This window comes from Scyliorhinus canicula, chromosome 13, assembly GCF_902713615.1.
Source record: "Scyliorhinus canicula chromosome 13, sScyCan1.1, whole genome shotgun sequence".
NCBI classification, from domain to species: Eukaryota; Metazoa; Chordata; class Chondrichthyes; order Carcharhiniformes; family Scyliorhinidae; genus Scyliorhinus; species Scyliorhinus canicula.
Window position 1 is genome coordinate 114284771 of NC_052158.1, and position 20678 is coordinate 114305448.

At 41.6% G+C, this 20678-nt stretch overlaps 1 protein-coding gene across 3 annotated transcripts in view; it reads right to left on the reverse strand.

Annotated features, from left to right (window-relative positions):
• Window positions 1-20678, reverse strand: part of LOC119976025 (major facilitator superfamily domain-containing protein 8-like) — a 77008-nt gene that overhangs the window by 40080 nt on the left and 16250 nt on the right. For 2 of the 3 annotated variants that reach the window (XM_038816095.1, XM_038816098.1), the window contains exons 2-4: window positions 10247-10432; window positions 8367-8429; window positions 3795-3914 (exon numbers count right to left, since the gene is read on the reverse strand). In XM_038816095.1, the coding sequence (XP_038672023.1) occupies window positions 3795-3914; window positions 8367-8429; window positions 10247-10432 (369 nt within the window). The remainder of the gene's footprint in view (window positions 1-3794; window positions 3915-8366; window positions 8430-10246; window positions 10433-20678) is intronic. The other variant, XM_038816097.1, reaches the window with a different exon arrangement.

Here is a 20678-nt window from a genome sequence, read left to right on the forward strand (position 1 = left end):
CTAAATTGCCCGTAGTGTCCTAATAAAGTAAGGTTAAGGGGGGGGGTTGTTGGGTTACGGGTATAGGGTGGATACGTGGGTTTGAGTAGGGTGATCATGGCTCGGCACAACATTGAGGGCCGAAGGGCCTGTTCTGTGCTGTACTGTTCTATGTTCTATAGCCCAGAAAAAACCATGAGCAAGAAAGGGCAAAACAAGTGCAAGAACAAGTCCAACAGTGGGCATGTGGAACCTTGTAGGTCGGAGAGAACAGCAAACTGCAGAAGGTTTGATCAAATTGGAAGTATCATTTCTCGCTCTAGGTGATTAGGTTTAGAAGGTGGAGAAATGCTGGCCTGAATTTGAAATACCATGCTATAACATCATAGAGATAGCACAGGCATAGCTCAAAAAAAATAAGGACAGGCATGGGTACCGAATATTATTGGCTACAATGTGCTCAGGAAAGAAAGGAAGAGGGGTAGTAGTGTTGATTAAGGAAAATGTTACAGTAATGGAGAATGAGGATATCTTAGAGGGTTCAAGGATGAAATCTATTTTCTTAGAGCCAAGAAAAAATATAGAGGAACTATTACTCTTCCAGGTATTATACAGGCTACCAATGGGAAAGATAAAAAGGAACACATTTGCAATGAAATTATAAATAGATGCAGGAATTATAGACTTTTAAAAAATTTATTCAGGGGATCTGGGCTTCACTGACCAGGCCAGCATCATTGCCCTTCCCTAATTACCCTTGAGAATCACAGAAACTCCACAGTGCAGAAGGAGGCCCATTGAGTCTGCACCGCCCCTCTGAAAGAGCACCCTAGGCCAGCCATGTGCTTGGGATGTCAGAATCCTGACTACCAAAGCAAATCTTCTTTGCCCTGCTCAAGGAATGCTTCTGAACAAGAGGATGACAAAGGAAGCGCTTCAAAGACACTGAGTTTCAAAGACACCCTGAAGGCTTTTCTCAAGATAGGGCAGGGTGTCTTTGAAGTGCTTCCTTTGTCGTCCTCTTGTTCGGAAGCCTTCCTCGAGCTCAGCAAAGAAGATTTGCTTTGGCAGTAAAGACTCTGAACTCATGCAACATAGACGTCAACACTTGGAAAATCCTTGCTCAGAAGAGACTTCCTTGGAGGAACCTCCTGATTGAAGGGACACAAATCTTCGACAACACCTGACGACAGGAGGAGGCCTGGAAAAGGAGCCCGAAAAATGAATCTCAGTGCTCTAGAGTCCAAAAACCGATCCCATCTCCCGGAAACACCAACCAAGTGTGGGGTTGAAGATGCGGATTTAGGATCGAGCTCATCAGCCATGCAAGAACCGACAGAACCCATGACCAGTAACATGGAGTTTCTTAGGTGGACAATCATACTTGTTAGAGAGTGATCGCTGAAGAAGTAGATTAAAGTAATTATGCAACTGGCAGGAAGGAAAGTGGGCTCCGGTGAATGTTCTAGATCAGTTATGTCTCTGGCTGGACGAGGAAGGCTTCATTACTGAATCCAGTTGAGGGTAATGAGGTAGATCAAGTAGTGGAACATTTAAAGGCACAGTGATCAAAGGTTTAGGTTAACTATTGAAAAGAACCAGAGCAATTCAGAGTAAATTGGGGCATGCAAAACTTCAATTGGGCGAGAACAGATTTGGCCCAGGTAAATTGAGATCAAAGATTGTCCGGCAAAACTGTAACAGAGCCATTGAGTGGATTTAAAGAGGAGAAAGCTTGGGTACCGCCAAGGTGGATTCCCATCAGAGAACCAAAGCCAGAGTTTCCTGAATGACGAAAGAGACAGAGAGGGAGGTGAAGCAAAAAGTGGGTGCATAGGACAGATGTGAAGTTGATAATGGAAGAAAGAACCAGTTTGAATATGGAATGTTCAGAGGGGAAATGAAAGAAATGTTCAGGACAGGAGCGGAAGTCAATTTAAAAGGCATAAATTTCTCAATAGAAATGTGCTTTTGATTTGTTTCCTCTTTTATAAGTGGTAATGTATTTCCCAACCCCTCGGTTTGGTGAGATCCAATTTCTGGGTCGCAACATTGCCTCCTGTGCATAAGTACAGTAAAAGAGGAATAGAGAAAATAAAAATTTACAAGGCAAATATTACAGAGCAAAGAATTATTGTTTCATGTGGGTTCCAGGACCTTGAATCAAAGTCTAATGAGGTATTTATTCACAGCTGGAATACAACAACCATTACTATCATCCGGTGTATCAGGTACAATACCAGTGACTGGAGGTTCTTCCTACTGATCCTCATTGACTTTTGTTATGCTTTCTTGGTACCACACTTTATGAAATGCTGCTTTGATGTTGAGGAAGAGTTACTCTAGGTCAGGTTGAGCAGAACGCAGGGTGGGAAGTAGTTAAAAAATAAATAGGCCTGTAACTTCAGCAGTGCCAATCTCAGTCAGATTACCACTTTTGATGGGCTTACCGCCGCTGGGGTTCCAAAGCCCCAATCTAAACCAACCTTCCTCACTCAGACTGGGTGAGGCAGGAGCAATGAAGCTCGCCACCAGCCTGCTGCATCGGAGTGAAGTAACAGGGATGCAGAGGGCTAAGACATGCCCCTTTGGTGGGGGGAGGAGGGCGTGGTTGAGGGTCAGTCTGGGAGAGGGGAATGTCGGTCCGAGAGAGGAAGGGTCGGACCGGCTCTCACTGGAAAGGGGGTGGTGTGGTGGGCCCTGCTTGTACTGATCTGATGTGCCGCTCAGAGTCTTGTCAGGCAGACAGAGTCACAAGTGTCATTCAATTCGGGAGTTTGGAGATTACCGTCATCATTTAACTAATAATGTGGGCTTCTTGAAAGGATATCCCGTCCTTTAATAAGTATTAATTATTTATTCTTTATTGAGATTTTGGCTGTGCTCCAGTTAAGAGAACTATAGTGCCATCCGGTACTGTTTCCAAAATACTGCACGGAGATGTCAAATAAGTTGCTTGAATCAGTTAATTGATAGTCATTTGACCTCAGATATTGCCCCACCATACACAATGTGTCATCCATTGCACCGTGTAGCAAGTGTTTTTATTCAAATTCTCCTTGGTACTCAGGTAAATGAAATAATGGTTGTTTCTGCCATACTAACTGAAAAGTTTGACTTGAGAGCAACACTAAATCAAGAATTGTACATTTGACTTCGTAGTTCAGAAAATTATTTTTCAAAGTATATTTTTAGCCATTTTGACTGAGGAGCATAATGATCAATGAGAAAAGTGTCATTCCGTTGGAGAAGGGTCCTATTACAGTGTTATAATAAACATCTTCTGATTTGAATTATATGTATGGATTTCTTTATCAAGTTGTGAGCAAGCGTGAGTGACATCCTCAGTAGCATGGGCTTGCACGGGTTTCAGCACTGGCCACGAGGAGCTTGTGTATATTTGTGTAGATCTGCTGCTAGTTTATAAACTGTTACTTAAATTTTTTTCATATAAGTGAAGATGATTCATTTCACAACTCATTTGACTACCTTTTTGTGGTCAAGTTACCACAGGTCCACATTCAAGACCTGGATAAGTGTGTATCAAGACCACAGAAATAGTTCACTCATTACTTGTGGCTCTAATTAAGGCAGCTCAATATCTCCATTGAAATGGCACTAGGTGGATTCTTTATTAAGGGGTGAAAGGTTATTTGGGGTAGGCAGGAACGTGGGGTTGAGGTTTAAATCAGATCAGCCATGATCTTATTGAATGACGCAGCAGGATCGAGAGGTCTACTCCTGCTCCTACTTTATATGTTTGTACTATGCATTCCATAGCTTTGCATTACCACTACCTATATATTAACACTTACCAATTAGGAGCCCAGCTTGTCGTGCAGCCATGACGACAGCAAATACTGTAGCCCGTTCCTCTGTTGTGGTCGAACGAGTAAGGTATCCAAAAATGCATGCACCAGCTCCTGTACCTATACCTGTAAAGTAATAATTACAGGTCTTTTTAGCAGATGAGCTAGTTAAAGCACCATTTACTGCAATCAATCTTTAATAGTCAATGAGTCTTGCCATTTAGACAACAAAAATGATTAGTGGCAGACAGCAACAATCAGTAATTTTGCACAAAAGTTCGATATTAACAGCTTTTCACAGTGAACATTACTTTTACTTTGGTTTAAAATATTAGGGTGTTTTCTTTTGCTGAAGGTTAAAATGTGACCCCGATGAACTACTTCCTTGGTGATAAACAGATGACATAATTTTTCTCCATTGAAGAATAAAAAAGCAAGGTCAGAAAATAAATCATCTTATATTTACATAAAAGGTTCTGAATTCCGAATCCTCTTTCACAACCTATTGCCAAAGCAGAACTTTGGACTGTTTCAAAAGAAAATCAGATAGTTTGTTGAAGAGAAATGCGAAAGGATATCGAAATCAAGCAGAATTGTTGGAACAAACCTGGTTGCTCCTTTGATGAGCAAACACACAAATCTGATTGGTGGGTCAAAACAGTTTGATTCTGTTCTATATACCATCATCAATATAGACATGTGCAAGGCCAGTAAAGACCTCCTTTCAATCCATCTGGCTTGCTGGAGTTCAACAACAAAATGCAGAGTTCACTACCTTTATCCCTTAATTAATTTTATTGCAAACTGTCTTTCAATACCCTCTTAAAATCAGAGATTATCAGCTTCAATTGCCTCACTGAACAGTTCATCTCAAGCATTCATCAACTATTTTGTGATATAGTTAAATGTGATCTGTCCATTCTTTTCCTTCATAAACACGATCCCATGGCCCTTTATATTATTCATGAAATGGAGATAAACCGTTTCTCCAGGTAGAACTTCTTCATCTCCTTAAGGACCTGAATCACACCAGTGTTCCCCTTTCATTCATTTCTCCAACACCCATATACTCAGCTTCTATAGTTTCCCCTTGCAGTTCAGATGTCTGATACCTGGTATCAGATCAATAACCTTTTGCTGTACTTTTTCCAGTACCATGAAGTCTCTCCTGTAATACGGTGATCAGAACTGTATACTTCAGATGGTGAAGAACAAAACATCTTTTATAAGATATTCCTCGTGTCTGATCCCTTGCATTATACAACCGAAAATCCAATTTGATTTTTTTTTAAACCACTGCCACACAATGAAGATGGTTTCATTAGTGTGCACAAATGCCCCCAAATTATTCTTTGGAATTCATCCAATATCCTGTTCATCAATAAGTCTATTTTACTTCTTGCGCAGTATGATGAAAACTAACACCATTAGTTTATAGTTTTACACTTATTCAGTGCTTTCATTCCTAGTCTTATTGCTTTGCATTTTTGACACTGAATGTTATTTACTATTTCTCAGTCCAGTCTGTATAGATTCTGCTGTATCTGATAGGTCTATCAATTGTTTGCAAACTAAGCATCCTCGTCACCTTTATTATTGGAACATTTTGACAGTTTTGTCTCCCCTCTCACTTCAAAATCTCAGAATTATAGAATGTATATATATATCAAAGACTTAGTTGGCGGAACTTACGATTTAGTTCACCTTTCCTACAAAACTCAATTTCCAAGACTGATTCTATCCTTTCCTTGATTCCTTGCTCAGGCTGAACTCAACTGGGCTTAAGCTTTGTTCAATTCTGGGCTGAAGTTCAGATCCAATATCATCCCCAAGAATATCTGCCATTTCTAGAATATTAGTCATCTATGTCTCTATGTCAAACCTACTCTTGCCAATATTTTTGTTTCTGCAAGTTTAACTGTTCAGAGGATTCCCATCTTCAGACATTCATGCTATATGAATTATAGGATTCTGCCACCTACATCCATTCCAATACTAAATCTAACGATCCATCACCTCTGTAATTGCTACCCTCCAGTGGCTCACATGCTCCAGCAAATTAATTCCAAAATCCAAGTCTTATTTATAAATCTCAAGAATGAAAAGTGCACAAATAAATAATTTAGGTTCAACACTTGGGTGTATGATTCAGTAGTTTGAAGGCTGCAGACCCAAATGCTACTTTTATCTTTAACAGCTGTTGAAAGAAGGTCAGAGTGATGATACAAAGATAGGTAGGAAAGTAAGCTGTGAAGACAACACAAGGGGGCTACAAAGGGATATAGATAGGTTGAATGGGCAAGGATCTGGCAAATGGAGTATAATGTGGGAAAATGTGAATTTGCCCATTTTAGCAGGAAGAATAAAAAAGCTCATTATCCAAATGGTGAGAGATTGCAGAACTCGGAGATGCAGAAGAATTTGGGTGTCCTGGTGCATGAATAACAAAAGGTTGGCATGCTGGTAATTAGGAAAGGTAATAGAATAATATCATTAATTGTGAGAGGAATTAAATAAAAAAATAGAGTGGTTATGCTTCAGTTATACAGAGCATTGGTAAGATCACATCTGGAGTGCTGTTTACAATATTGGTCTCCTTATTTAATGAAGAATGAAACATTGAAGCAGTTAAAGTTTCACTAGACTAACGCCAATAATGGGTGGGTTGTCTGTGAGGAAAGGTGGGACAGGGTAGGTTTGTTTCGGCTGGAGTTCAGAAGAGTAAGAGGCAACTTGATTGAGACCTTTAGATCCTGAGGGGTATTGCCAAGGTGGATGTGAAAAGGACATTTCCTCTTGTGGGAAAATCTAGGGGTCACAGTTTAAAAATAAGGGATCACCCTTTAAGATGAAGATTAGGAGAATTTTTTTCTCTGAAGGTCTTGAGTCTTTGGAACTCTGTTCCGCAAAGGGTGGTGGAACCCAGGTCTTTGACTATTTTTAAGGTAGCGCTAGATAGATTCTTTAAAAGCAAGGGGTGAAAGATTATCGGGGTAGGTGGGAATGTGGAGTTGAGGTCACAATCAAATCAGGCATGAGCTTGTTGAATGATGGAGCTGGTTAGAAGGGCCAAATAGACTACTCCTGCTATTAATTTATGTGCTATTGGTCCATTACTTCCGGGTTCCCCAGCATTTAGGAGGAACCCCAATGATGTGCTGGGGAATCCCTCTCGGATGTTCCTGTGTAAGGGTTTTGAACAAAGAACAAAGAAAAGTACAGCACAGGAACAGGCCCTTCAGCCCTCCAAGTCTGTTCCAACTATGCTGCCCGTCTAAATCCCATCTTCATCACTTCCGGGGTCCGTATCCCTCTATTCCCATCCTATTCATGTATTTGCCAAGATGCCCCTTAAAAATCACTATCGTCCCTGCTTCCACCACCTCCTCCGGTAGCGAGTTCCAGGCTCCCACTACCCTCTGTGTAAAAAACTTGCCTCGTACATCTCCTCTAAACCTTGCCCCTCGCACCTTAAACTTATGCCCCCTCTACCCTGGGAAAAAGTCTCTGACTATCCACTATGTCTATGCCCCTCAATTTTGTAGACCTCTATGAGGTCGCCCCTCAACCTCCGTCGTTCCAGTGAGAACAAACCAAGTTTATTCAACCTCTCCTCATAGCTAATGCCCACCATACCAGGCAACATCCTGGTATGTTGGTTTGCATTGCTGGTTTCCCCAGCAATTGCCTAGAAGTGCTAATTCCCTCTGGATAGTTGCACTGGGCTGAGAACCATCCGGCAGAAGTGATTTTAATTGCTAACTTTGAATGGTTCTGCCAGTTTTATCCTGATCATTACTGTCCAAGAGTTATTTACTCTGCAAGAGTTAGAAGAAAAAAAATCACAACTCCTGAGTAACTATTTAAGAAGCCCAGATTGCACGTAACCCCCCCCCCGCAAAAAAAAAACACACTACCTGATCCACCCTCTCCCCCACCACCGACATCCCGGCCCTCCCAGACTGACCCCCTCTTCTTTGAGAAGATCCTGGTGATACCGCCAGAAGATATCCTGAATGCCAATATAGACATTACATTCAGTTGTTTGACTGTTGGCTTATAAAGTATCTTACCTGGGTAATTATGCAGAATTGCTTCTTGAAGCAGTTTTGTAATTAAAATGATAGCAAATAATACAGTATTGCTGGAGGAACTGTCTGCAGTTCTAATTTATTAAGTTCACTACAGATATGGCAGTTGTAAAGAGTGAGCATTATATACACTCCCAAATTAATTATTTTATACTAATTGGGTGCTGGATTCTGTGCATTTTCTGCCTACTTATTTAAATGTGATACTGTATTATAATGTTCCTTCCAAATCAATGATACTGCAATAATATACTTCACTCGCGTTTTCCTTTACAAAAACAGGAAGAGAAGATGACACATATCGCCAACTTCTTTCAAATAAATCTGTATTTAGAACCCCAAGTTTCACCCAACATCTTGAGGGCATTAAAATTACATTTTTATAGGAGAGTGACCGTACATATATAATAAAACAAATCAAGATATTGAAGAAAGATTAAGGGAACTTTTCCTGGTCAATAATACAGCTGTTGATAATTCAACTTACCTGCTACAAGACGACTACCAAGTAGTAACCATTTTGAATAACCCATGAAGTACATAAAGTTGCCTAGAAACAAAGGTAATTATTTTAATCCAAAACAATTATATTTTGCCTTCGTTACAATTCATCAAAATACTCTTGCAGCCTCTCTACAGTTTGATTTGGAGGTTTTACAGTGGGTGGCTGACTCTAACAGTCAAACAACTGAATACTCTCAAAAAGGTAAGAAAATACCAGAGATATACACAAGATCAACCAGCTGTGGAAAGAGAAAGCTTTGGAAAGAGAAATGAGAAGGGAATTATTTTTCTTTTTCGAATGGGATTGATTCACATTGGCAACATCAAGTCACACTACACTATGTCTGTTCCATTGAAGGATATCAACCAAAATTCTTCACAAATCATTCACTTTCAGTTATTAACTGCCCATATGTACATTTCTGGCATCTATTAAAACACAAATTATTGGCAATTTCCGACATGTCTGGAAGCATCCATGGTGAGGGAAACTAAGTGAACAATTCATGTGGATGATCTTTCATCAGAATCAAAAAGCTTGGATTCAAGGAATGAGTTACATGGGCGAAATAAGGAGTTTCAAGTTCCGATATAAGACCATAAGACATAGGAGCAGAATTAGGCCACTCGGCCCATCGAGTCTGCTCCGCCATTCAATCATGGCTGATATTTTCTCATCCTCATTCTCCTGCCTTCTCCCATAACCCCTGATCCCCTTATTAATCAAGAACCTATCTAACTCAGCACAGCGGTATAGTGGCTAGCACAGTTGCTTCACAGCTCCAGGGTTCCAGGGTCGATTCGGCTTGGGTCACACTCTGTGCGGGTCTGCATATTCTCCCAGTGTCTGCGTGGGTTTCCTTCAGGTGCTCCGGTTTCCTCCCACAGTCCAAAGATGTGCAGGTTAGGTGGATTGACCATGATAAATTGTCCTTAAGTATCCAAAAAGGTTATATGGTGTTACTGGGTTACGGAGATAGGGTGAACTTAAGTAGGGTGCTCTTTCCAAGGGCTGTTGCAGACTCGATAGGCCAAATGGCCTCCTTCTGCACAGTAAATTCTATGATTCTATTGAGTTTTAACTAAGTGTGCCCCAGTTGGCTCTAATGTGTGTCCCTGGCTGGATATCACCTTGATTGATAGGAATGGCTTCAATTAGACAGGGAGCACTCCAAAAGCAGGCCCCAGGATCAATAGGGCTGATCCACAATCATGGGATTGTGGCTCCCCATCCCCTAAAACAGGATTTTAATTCCTGCCTTAGAAAATCTGGAAGTGTAAACAAGTTAGGGTCAGGGTTCAGATTTTTAAAATGGCCTAACCCACCCATTTGTGAGTGCTAAAATCAGCCATTTGATTGGATTTCTCTCATTCCCTAACAATTCCCCAATGCTCTCTATTGTGTACTTTTTGAACATTACAACTGATTCTGCATGAAATACCTGTTCTATAAGTTACTGTCGTGCAAACTGGGTAGAGATGCGGGCCGGAATTCTCTGGCCGTTGGGATTCCATGTTCCCACCGGCAGCACACCCCTGTCCGTGGGTTTACCGGCGGCATGGGGTCTCTTCAATGGAAAGTCCCATTGACAAGTGGCGGAAAAAGAGAATCCCGATAGCAGCGAACGACATGCCACCGGGAAAAACATGGTCGAGGGACCGGAGAATCCAGCACGGGATAAGAAGCAATACATTTAAAATAGTTGCCAAAATACTGCACAAACTTCCACTACCTGAATGCAATCAATGCAGCTTTTGTCTCCCGCTCCATTATCCCACCCACAATTGTTCTCTGCTCCTGAACAGCCACCACTATTTACTACATCCGTCAATGGACAAAAAGGACGGGCAGAGTTAACTTACCTGCAATCTCAAATAAGTTAGCAAACAATATGATGGCTTTTGTCCTCTGTAGTCTATCTGACACATGTCCAAAGATGGGGCTTGCAATCAGCCCACTAAAACTGAACGCAGATAGCCCGAGGCCCAGAAAATAAGGTTCAGCATCAAGAGTCTGAAGATATGCCCAGATTGTTGGAAGTATCACAGCTGAAAGAAACAATAAAACAACACATTTTAGATTGCACCTGGATTACAAAAATCACAGAATTGTTACAGTACAGAAGGCGGCCATTCGGCCCAGCGTGCTTGCACTGCTCTACAAATGCTCTATTCACTTTGTGCCATTTTCCCATCTTTTCCCCGTAATCCTGCACACTTTTCAGATAACTGTCTAATTCCCTTTTGAATTCTTCAATCGAACCTGCTTCATTTTCACTACACGCATTTCAATTTAGACAACCAATGTATCTTCAGTGATGTTGCTTGTGTTAAATCTTAGCATTTGGGTGAACCTACCATTCGGTTGCCCAGGTGAGAGACAGAGGTGCTATATTTCAGAAAAAAACTGTGAAAGATCAAACTGGAGCTGATCTCCACACTTTTATAAGCATCTATTTAGACCTACACATTGCAAGAATACACTTCCAAACCCAAAAGCACATCCTCAGTCTATTTAAAGCAGTACTAGTGAATCCCTAGTTACCCCACTTACATAACATTAAAAGGATCCTTCACTCTCCTTGTGTTCATCCCCAGCATTTGTTTCAAGTCACCAAGGTTAATCTGTAATAAACTTTTCGCACTCGCTCACATTTTTCAGTATACATTATTCCATAGGAATGATTATCTAGGTAACATAATGGATATGCAACCTTCAATATGCCCACTGTATGGACTTTTACTTAATATTTTTGCCAAATTGAATCCCACGTCCATTGCCTCCACAACAGCTATTGTTTCAGCAACTAAAGTACTTTTCATAAATCTGCTTTATTTTCTTAGGTCCACAAGCCACATTTCCCACACTCGGTGATAAGATACATTATGAAACTAGCTGCACCAGAATACCCAACAGGAAGATTAGCATGTGAAACATCACTAAAAATGACTAGTTTCATGTTCTCTGGGTCACCCGAGGATTGGAATTTAAATACGCAGTTCTCCATATTTCATTTTTTAATATATATTAATTGCTCTTAGAACATCCGTGACTTTGGGTTTTTCCATTGTCACACACTACTCCATTACATCAAAACTAACGTCTGATCTAGTCTGGCCACCCAATCAGCTCAATTGCAATTACTTTGTCTCATTTTTGACGTAACGTCATCTCTTTGTGATGACTTAACATGATTAACCAGGATAGGAATAACCCACCTGGAATGGGATTGTTGATTTAAATTAATTCCAGACATACTAGCACAGGGTTAGCACTGTTGCATCACAGTGCCAGGGTCCTAGGTTCAATTCCCGGCTTGGGTCACTGTCTGTGCAGAGTCTGCACGTTCTCCCTGTGTTTGCGTGGATTTCCTCCGGGTGCTCCGGTTTCCCTCCACAAGTCCCGAAAGACGTGCTGTTAGGTAATTTGGACATTCGGAATTCTCCCTTTGTGTACCCGAACAGGCGCAGGAATGTGGCGACTCGGGGCTTTTCACAGTAACTTCATTGCAGTGTTCATGTCAGCCTACTTGTGACAATAATAAAGATTATTATTACTCTGTTTAATGTCTAAACCAATTTATTTAAAAGAGCCACACATTTGACTTGCAATTTTAACCTCTACTCCAATCTAATTATTACTCCCAAATTCCGCAGCAGCATCCCATAAGAAATCATCAACATGCCTCGTGAAGATACTGGAAATATTCCCTACTGATACCGATAAAACATTGCAAAACCTACTTTTAAGTTGAACACATTCAATTTTCAACCAAACAAATTTCACTGAAGCAAAATCGCAGCCTGGAAGCATTCTTCAGTCCACAGATGCATTTATTTTGTTTCTATAACTTTCTTTCTGCACTTCCTACCTCTTTAGGCAATTTCAAAAACACTTCTCTCTGAAAGGTAATACTCTGCAGAAACACAATTTTTATGCTCATTGAGCTACACATGTGGCCATAAAAACTAAAAAAAAAAATGACATTCTTTTCCAGCTGCGGCAGTGTCCACTAACATCTGCATCATCCAGTCACTCTTCAAAACCAGTAACAACTAGTCGACAAGTTCCATCTGTAAGGACTTGCAGTATAAATCTAACTAGAAGACAAAGCTGCCTCAGAATAAACTCCAAACTCTTGCCTTTCCTCTATGAATTTGTCCCCAAGTTTCTTGGCAGCCACCAAAGATGTGCCACCATGAGGACATCTGCTTCTAGTTTTCTGCAGACTATTCTGCAGACTTTATTTCATTATATAATCTATTTAAAATACAGCATCTATGTGCACTTTGCACTACTGTGAGATCAGTTCTTCTTGCACTATCTTGCAGAAGACTTCATAGAATCATCATAGAATTTACAGTGCAGAAGGAGTCCATTCGGCCCATCGAGTCTGCACTGGTTCTTGGAAAGGGCACCCTACCAAAGCCCACACCTCCACCCTATCCCCATTACCCAGTAACCCTACCAAACACTGAGGGCAATTTTGGCCACCAAGGACAATTTAGCATGGCCAATCCGCACATCTTTGGACTGTGGGAGGAAACCGGAGCACCCGGATGAAACCCACGCACACACGGGGAGAATGTGCAAACTCTGCACAGACAGTAACCCAAGCCGGGAATCAAACCTGGGACCCTGGAGCTGTGAAGCAATTGTGCTAACCACAATGCTACCGTGCTGCCCCAATAAAAATTGCTTATTGTCACAAGTAGGCTTCAATGAAGTTACTGTGAAAAGCCCCTAGTCGCCACATTCCGGCGCCTGTTCGGGGAGGCCGGTACAGGAATTGAACCCATGCCGCTGGCATTGTTCTGTATTACAAGCCAGCTGTTTAACCAACTGTGCTAAAACAGCCACACTGCAAATAAGTGCTTTATACACAGTGCTCTCACTACCAGTACATTTCACTCTGCCACACAACCAATGAAGTATTTTTGAAATGTAGTCACTGTTGTGAAACGCAGCAGCCAATATGCATTCAGCAAACTCCTGATTTTCCCTAAGGGAGTGGGTTGGTTGCATTGCAAACTGTTTGGCGAATGACGCCAATTTTGTTTTTGGCCTCTCACGCTATTTACTGGCCTCGTTTCACTTGAGCAAGAGCTCAACAAGGCCGGAGAATCGTGCCCATTATTATGTATATCGCCTTTCTCAGACTTCTGTTTATCATGTGGCCTTTTGAAGAACCTTATTCTCCATTTTGGGCAGTTCACCGCAATTATACGTTGAGTGGCACCTGACGCACCTTTTAACTATTCCTTGCGCTTTCCTATGATTCATTTACTCATCACTGTTGTTCCAGTTCTGTTGTCTGCTGTAATAGACAGATCTGGTTCTGCTTGTCGTTAATCTTTCCATTGTATTGACTCTTGCTCCCAGTATCTGGACCATTTTGAAAGTTGGCGGTCATTGAGCTCTCTATTCTTTGTGTCACTGTGTTATGTTCCATGAAGGCTGAAGGAAATGACTGTGACCCCCAGGATCTTTTTCAAGGCAGCAGATATCTGATCCAAAATGAACTCTCTCCCTTGCAGGCATCAGTCCATATAAGCCAACCTAACATAATCCAACAATTTAAACACTAGTACAAAAGCAAAATACAGGTAATACCAATCCTGGAAATCGGAACTGAAAACTAAAAGTGCTGCAAATATTCTGCAGCATCTGGGAAGATAGAAGTACAGTATACCTCAACAATCTTTCTCATCTGAACTTTCATTCAAGAACTTTAGTAGAAAATCCAAACTTTCCATCATTATCCAACTGACAGGCATTCCTCTCACAAAATACTTAGGGGACGATCTACCAGTCACATCCCATTGGAATCAGAGCGGAACAAGGCCGGTAGACACTGGAGCCTTCCCCAGGATTCTTGACGGTCATTACACCTCATGAGATCTTCTCGCGAGATGTTGCAATCTCGCCCATAATGGGCAGGACCCAGGCTGGCACACGGAAACTCTATTAGCCGTGCTGATGGCCTCCCGGCATCTACCGGCCTCACCAAGATCTCAGCTAGGTGCCATTTAGCACTGGTCCCAATAGAAGGGGAGCAGGCGGAATGGCACACGAGGAGATCTCCTAGTAGATGAGGCCCACGGGTAGACGGCCTCCGGCAGGGTAGCACCCCTGGCACTGCTGGTGCCACCCAGGCACCTTGTCATTGCTAGCCTGCCACCCCGACAGTGCCATCTGCTCAGCTGGCAGACACTCCCAGCATGCAACTTTGCCCATGCTGGGGATCGGACCCAGGGGTACACTGCTGGTCTGAGGTGGGGTGTGGGGGGCCTGCCAAGGACCCCCTTATAGGTGAGTTGGGGAAGGGGTCCAGGAGTCATGTCAAGGGGTTGGGGGGGGGTAGGGAGATCGGGATGCCATTTAAAACTTGTGTCCCGATCTCTTCCTGCACGGAGGAGCTCCGCTAAAGTGCAGCCTCAGGGACTTAACCAGCAGGGCCCCAAGTAGCAAGTGTGCTGTCAGATAGCTGGGTCATTCCCAGTACAATCCCGCCAAGAATGGATTCTGATTTTTCTTTGGTTAGATCACATCCATTATTTCTGATTTTAGTTCTTGATAAAATGACAATGCCAAGGCCATATTTTATTTTATTTTTGGTAAGGACATATACACATAGCCAGTTCATTCTTTCACTGGTTAGATTTCAGGAATATCAGAGAATAATCATTACACTTATTTTCTGTCAGTTTCAACAATGGCCACGAAGATCACAGTTTTCCATCTAAACGTGTATTTTCTCAGTTTCCAATCTTCACCTTCAGGCAACCTGCCTCTGCTACAACGTTATATGCCAGAAAGTCCATTGGTGAAAGATAGACCAGAACTAATCTTCACACAATTTCATATTTATTTGTAGAGTTGCACAATTCAAGGAAACACCTCCTAACCCAAATGTGCTGGTTTTCAGTTTCAGTCTGTGTCTATTTGTAGGGTCGGTTTAGTTCAGTTGGCTAGACAGCTGGTTAGTGATGCAGAGTGAGGCCAGCAGCGCGGGTTCAATTCCCATACAGGCCATGCCTTCTCTACCTTGCCCCTCGCCTGAGGTGTGGTGATCCTCAGGTTAAATCACCACCAGTCAGCTTGCCCCCTCAAAAAAGAAAGCAGCCTATGGTGATCTGGGTCTCTGGTGACTCGTTTATTTTTCGGGCCACAAATCAACCCCAGTTAATGCCCACCATCTGAATTCAATTAACAATGTTTGTGCAAAAGAGAGAAAAAGCAGAGCAAACGAGCAGATAGGCGGAGGAAAAAAAAGTGAGAAACATTATGCAAGAGGGAGAGGAAGCGTATGGACAAGAGCAAAAAGGGGAGAGGGGAAGTCTAGACAGAGAAAGACAAATAGTGATAAGGGCAAGAAACAGCAGGTGCATGAGAAAGGAAAAAAGAAACAGTAAACAGAGAAGAAAAAAAAAGAGTGAGAAAGAATAGACAGGAGCTAGCACAAGCAGAGCACAAGACTAGCACGCATGAGCTCTTACCTCACATACAAAGGAAAGGTACTAGAGACAAAAATAATCAGAGGCAGGAAACACCAATGTTTTGTTCATAAAGCAATAGGAGCACAAAAGCAATTTCACATTTTAGCTCATTAATTGAAACAAGTCATAGACAGGCACGGAATTTACAGTGCAGGAGGCCATTCGGCCCATCGAGTCTGCACCGACTCTTGGAAAGAGCATCCTAGCCAAGCCCACACCTCCACCCAATCCCCATAACCCAGTAACCCCACACAACACTAAGAGCAATTTTGGACACTAAGGGCAATTTAGCATGGCCAATCCACCTAACCTGCACATCTTTGGACTGTGGGAGGAAACCAGAGCACTCGGAGGAAACCCACACACACACGGGGAGAACATGCAGACTCCGCACAGACAGTGACCCAAGCCGGGACCCTGGAGCTGTGAAACAACTGTGCTAACCACTATGCTACCGTGCTGCGGTACCGTTCCGTTTCTACTTAATTCAATTATCACATTGAATATGTATTTCAAGTTTCAGATACAGTAGTGCATTGTGGGTTCTCTACCAAAACAATTTATAAATTAAAAATGATAGCTTTAAGAATGAATTTGTGGAAGCGCCTCAATGGGCTGATTAAAGTATCCAGATGAGGTTTATAATAAAGCACTATTTCTGCAAAAAAATTTTAAAATTGGTTTATTTCTGCAAAGAAATGACGAATTAGTATCATTATCAGTGCAGACACAGGATACCACAGGCCTTTTAAGTTCCAAATCGTTACCTTCACTCCAGTTCCATCCAAGTCCAATGATTGCTGTGTGCCCATTGCACAACAGTCTATTTTAAAACATTGCTGCATGGCAGTGAACTTAAATTAATGATTTGATCACATTTCTCCAATATTTACAACTCAGAAATTGTATAGAGTATTCAAACATTGGGCTGTGAAAAATTAGGCAATTAAATTCCGCCTTGTAGACCCCAAAAGTACTTGTATTTAAAAATTAACTAATCAATTTTGAGATCAGCTATTAATATTTACCCTAAATGAAGTAAACCATTCAACAACAGGTACAAAAATTTTTTACTTTATCACGTCAAAGTAGTAGTTAATGATTATTGCAATACCCTCAGAATCAATTCGTCATCTTCAGTAGCTTTAAAATAATTATATATTTTGCTGGTTAAAAATGCTGATCCTTGGATCATTTTTATCACATATCAGCAATGGGAGTATCCACAAGCTCATTAGGATTGATTTCAAATATACAAATGGAATTAGCTGGAAAATTCAATTGTCATTCTTGAATAATTGCGGCATTTGTAATATGTACTCTCTGCAAAAGCTCAATTTTAGCTCAATGTCACATGGTAGTCATTCTTCCTCCCAAGGTTCAATAGTTCAGTTAACATTTCTACCCATTTTGTTGAATATTTATAGAGCAGCCTGCTGCCATGCTACAAAAAACAGAGCAACTATAGAATGTTAGGTTTGCATAACCTTATATTGTACTTTGCTGGTTTTGGTTCCATTTTTCATAAGATATTAGGGGCCAATTAACATTCAAATCATATTTTTAAATCATCAGCAGTTTGGTATCTCATAAAGGTGGAATGGAATAGGAAATTACTTACACAATGCATTGTTTTAAAATATCACCTTACTTTTTTAAAGTTCAAAATCACAAAGAGCTGATATGTTGTCGTATGTCTACAATACATCAACTATTCCATTGTAATGTAGACCAATAAGATACGAACATTAGGTTTTCCTCATGAAATGACAACATAAAATCAATTTGATCTTTTGAAAACAAAATATAGTCATTACTGGCTACAATTCATGCATGCATCACAAGCTCAATAAGTATTTGCATTGGGCGGGCAGAGTAGCACAGTGGTTAGCACTGTTACTTCACAGCGCCAGGGACCCAAGTTCAATTCCCGGCTTGGGTCACTGTCTGTGCGGAGTCTGCACCTCCTTCGAGTGTCTGCGTGTGTTTCCTTCAGGCGCTCCGGTTTCCTCCCACAAGTCCCGAAAGACGTGGTTAGGTGAACTGGACATTCTGAGTTCTCCTCAGTGTACCCGAACAGGCGCCGGAGTGTGGCGACTGGGGGACTTTCACAGTGACTTCATTGCAGTGTTAATGCAAGCCTACTTGTGACACTAATTAAGATTATTATAAAAATATCAGTCAGGAACATCAGAACATGCCTGGTTACCAAAACATGTTTTATTACTTAATTGATGTTTAAGATTTCCTTGAACAAATTAGTAAAAAAAAATACCCTCAAAGATTCCTTCAAGATAGCGATTTATAGCAAAATAATGCCTTTCCTCAATAACCCCTGCACCATCAGCAATTTGGCTGGTTCCAAATCAAGTTACTGAATATTATTTGCATCAGATTTTGTTAGATAAAACAAATTTATGAGAAAGGCAGCACGGTAGCACACGTGGCTAGCACTGTGGCTTCACAGCGCCAGGGACCCAGGTTTGATTCCCTGCTGGGTCACTGTCTGTGCGGAGTCTGCATGCTCTCCCCATGTCTGTATGGGTTTCCCCTGGGTGCTCAGGTTTCCTCCCACAGTCCAAGATGTGCAGGTTAGGTGGATTGGCCATGCTAAATTGCCCTTAGTGTCCAAAAAGGTTAGGAGGAGTTATTGGATTATGTGGATAGGATGGAAGTGAGGTCTTAAGTGGGTCGGTGTAGACTCGATGGGCCAAATGGCCTCCTTCTGCACTGTATGTTCTATCCTTTGGAAAGCTGGAAAGGCAGAAAATCCGAACAACTTATATTGTTTATAACATCTAAATTGGTATCAAGCTAAAGATAAACATTTATGTAATTGAAGGAATTAATAAGGCAATTGTGAGATTAATATTTCCTACTATCCTACGAGCAACTAATCTGTAAAGGGGATGAGGAAGGGAAAATATAGCATTTGTATAAGTTACAAGTATATCTCCAAAAATCCAAGTGAATATCTCACTTGTAAAAAATAAAAATCACAACATGTACACTTCTCGGCAATGAAGAATGTAAGGGTTCAAAAACAGCTGTGTGTGAAATTATTCCTCAATTGGAGAGAATGGCTTACCCCCCATCATTGCTGTAATATCTTTTACATTGGAAAGTGTTTGAAGATATGGCTGTTTTTACACTGGCCCTGAACCTGATGTACCCTTTATCAGAGTTGACGATTGGCTGTTTTTGATTAGGTTTGTAGAGAACAGATTAATAGAACAGCAAAAGGATTTCTCAATTTAAGGCACCATATCATAAAATAGTAATCTATAGCATGAATGGATTTCATCTGCTAAGTTGCTCCTCCAGCTTTACTAACCAAATCAAGTATTTTCCCACGTTACCAGATCTAGAGCAAATGGTTAATTAACAGGTTTCATATTAAACAACAATTAAGTTAATGTTTCTAATAAGTAACTTCCAGTTTCAGTGCGCATATTCCAAACTTTGCTTCGGACCCAAATCACCCGTACGGCTTCCAAGAACAGTACATGGGTATCCAGTTTAGTAAATATTTCTGTTATATGGTCACACTTTTAACATTGTGAGAACTAGATAACAGCAATTTTGGGTACTACAAACTATTCCAGCACACAACATTCTTCTTCCATCTTCATCCTAAGCTCCAGGGTAACATATGCAATGCAAAACAATGGTGTCTAATGCGTTGGAACAAAATCTCAGGGATGGTACAATTAACGGTGCTAGAATTCAGAATTGGTCATTACACCACATGTCTCCAGTCTCATTTGCAAAAACACTTCTTGCACAGTTACATAATGATATTCACTTATTAGGAATGTGGGACGTTAACGAGATTAACAGTGATTTTGAGATTAAAATAAAATAAAACAAGTAATAAAAGTCTGGCAGACATCGAGAGGAATAATGAGGTGCAATGTGTCTCATAACAAGATTAGCAGGAGTCCAGAAACATTGAAGTGCAAAAGGCCACATCAGAAACATTTCCTTCCAGAGGTCATTGGGGCTACACAAATGATATGATAACTTCGAAAGGCAAGGAATTTGAGAGGGAGACAGCAGAAACCACAGTTGGGAATATCAAAGAGACTAAACAATATAACTGCTAGCACACAACTTCCACTGGTGCCCATGAAGTGAACGGTCACACACACGGTGGCTCCTGCTTGGAGATTTGGTTTTTGGTCCTTTTTGCCCATTCAATGAGTGCTATTCAGGTGTACAAGTGGTGTAGTTGGCGAGTTTAGATTCCTCCTTTAGCATGGGATTTCTGGAGGCTATAACACAAGGAATAAGTCAAATAAGGGGTCCTTGTATGAGTCAGAAGGCTCAGGAGTCACAGGAGGGGAGAAAATGGTAGAGGCCTCGCTGTCATTGTTGCCCTTTCAGTGGACAATTGAGGGGCTGGTGGAATCTCTGGTGGAGGAGTTTAAGAAGCAGAGGCAGGCAGTCACGCACCATCTAGCAAAGGTGACTGAGCACAGTCGTGCAGCTCTGGACAGGGTGAAACAACAGTTGGAAATACAGGGATCGATGATTCGGAAGGTGGAGGAGACCGTCACGGACAATGATGATCGCATCCTTGGAGGTAGAAGTGGCGATGTTGGCGGAGGAGCAGAAGGCATTGAAGGTCAAAGTCAACGACCTGGAGAATCGCTCCAGACATCAAGATTTGAGAATCGTTGGGCTGCTAGAAGGTGCAAATACCACAAACGTGGCGAGAATGTTTGGGAAGCTGGTTGGGGGGGGGGGGGGGGGGGGGGGGGGGGGGGAGAGGGAGTCTTCACAAATCCTCCTG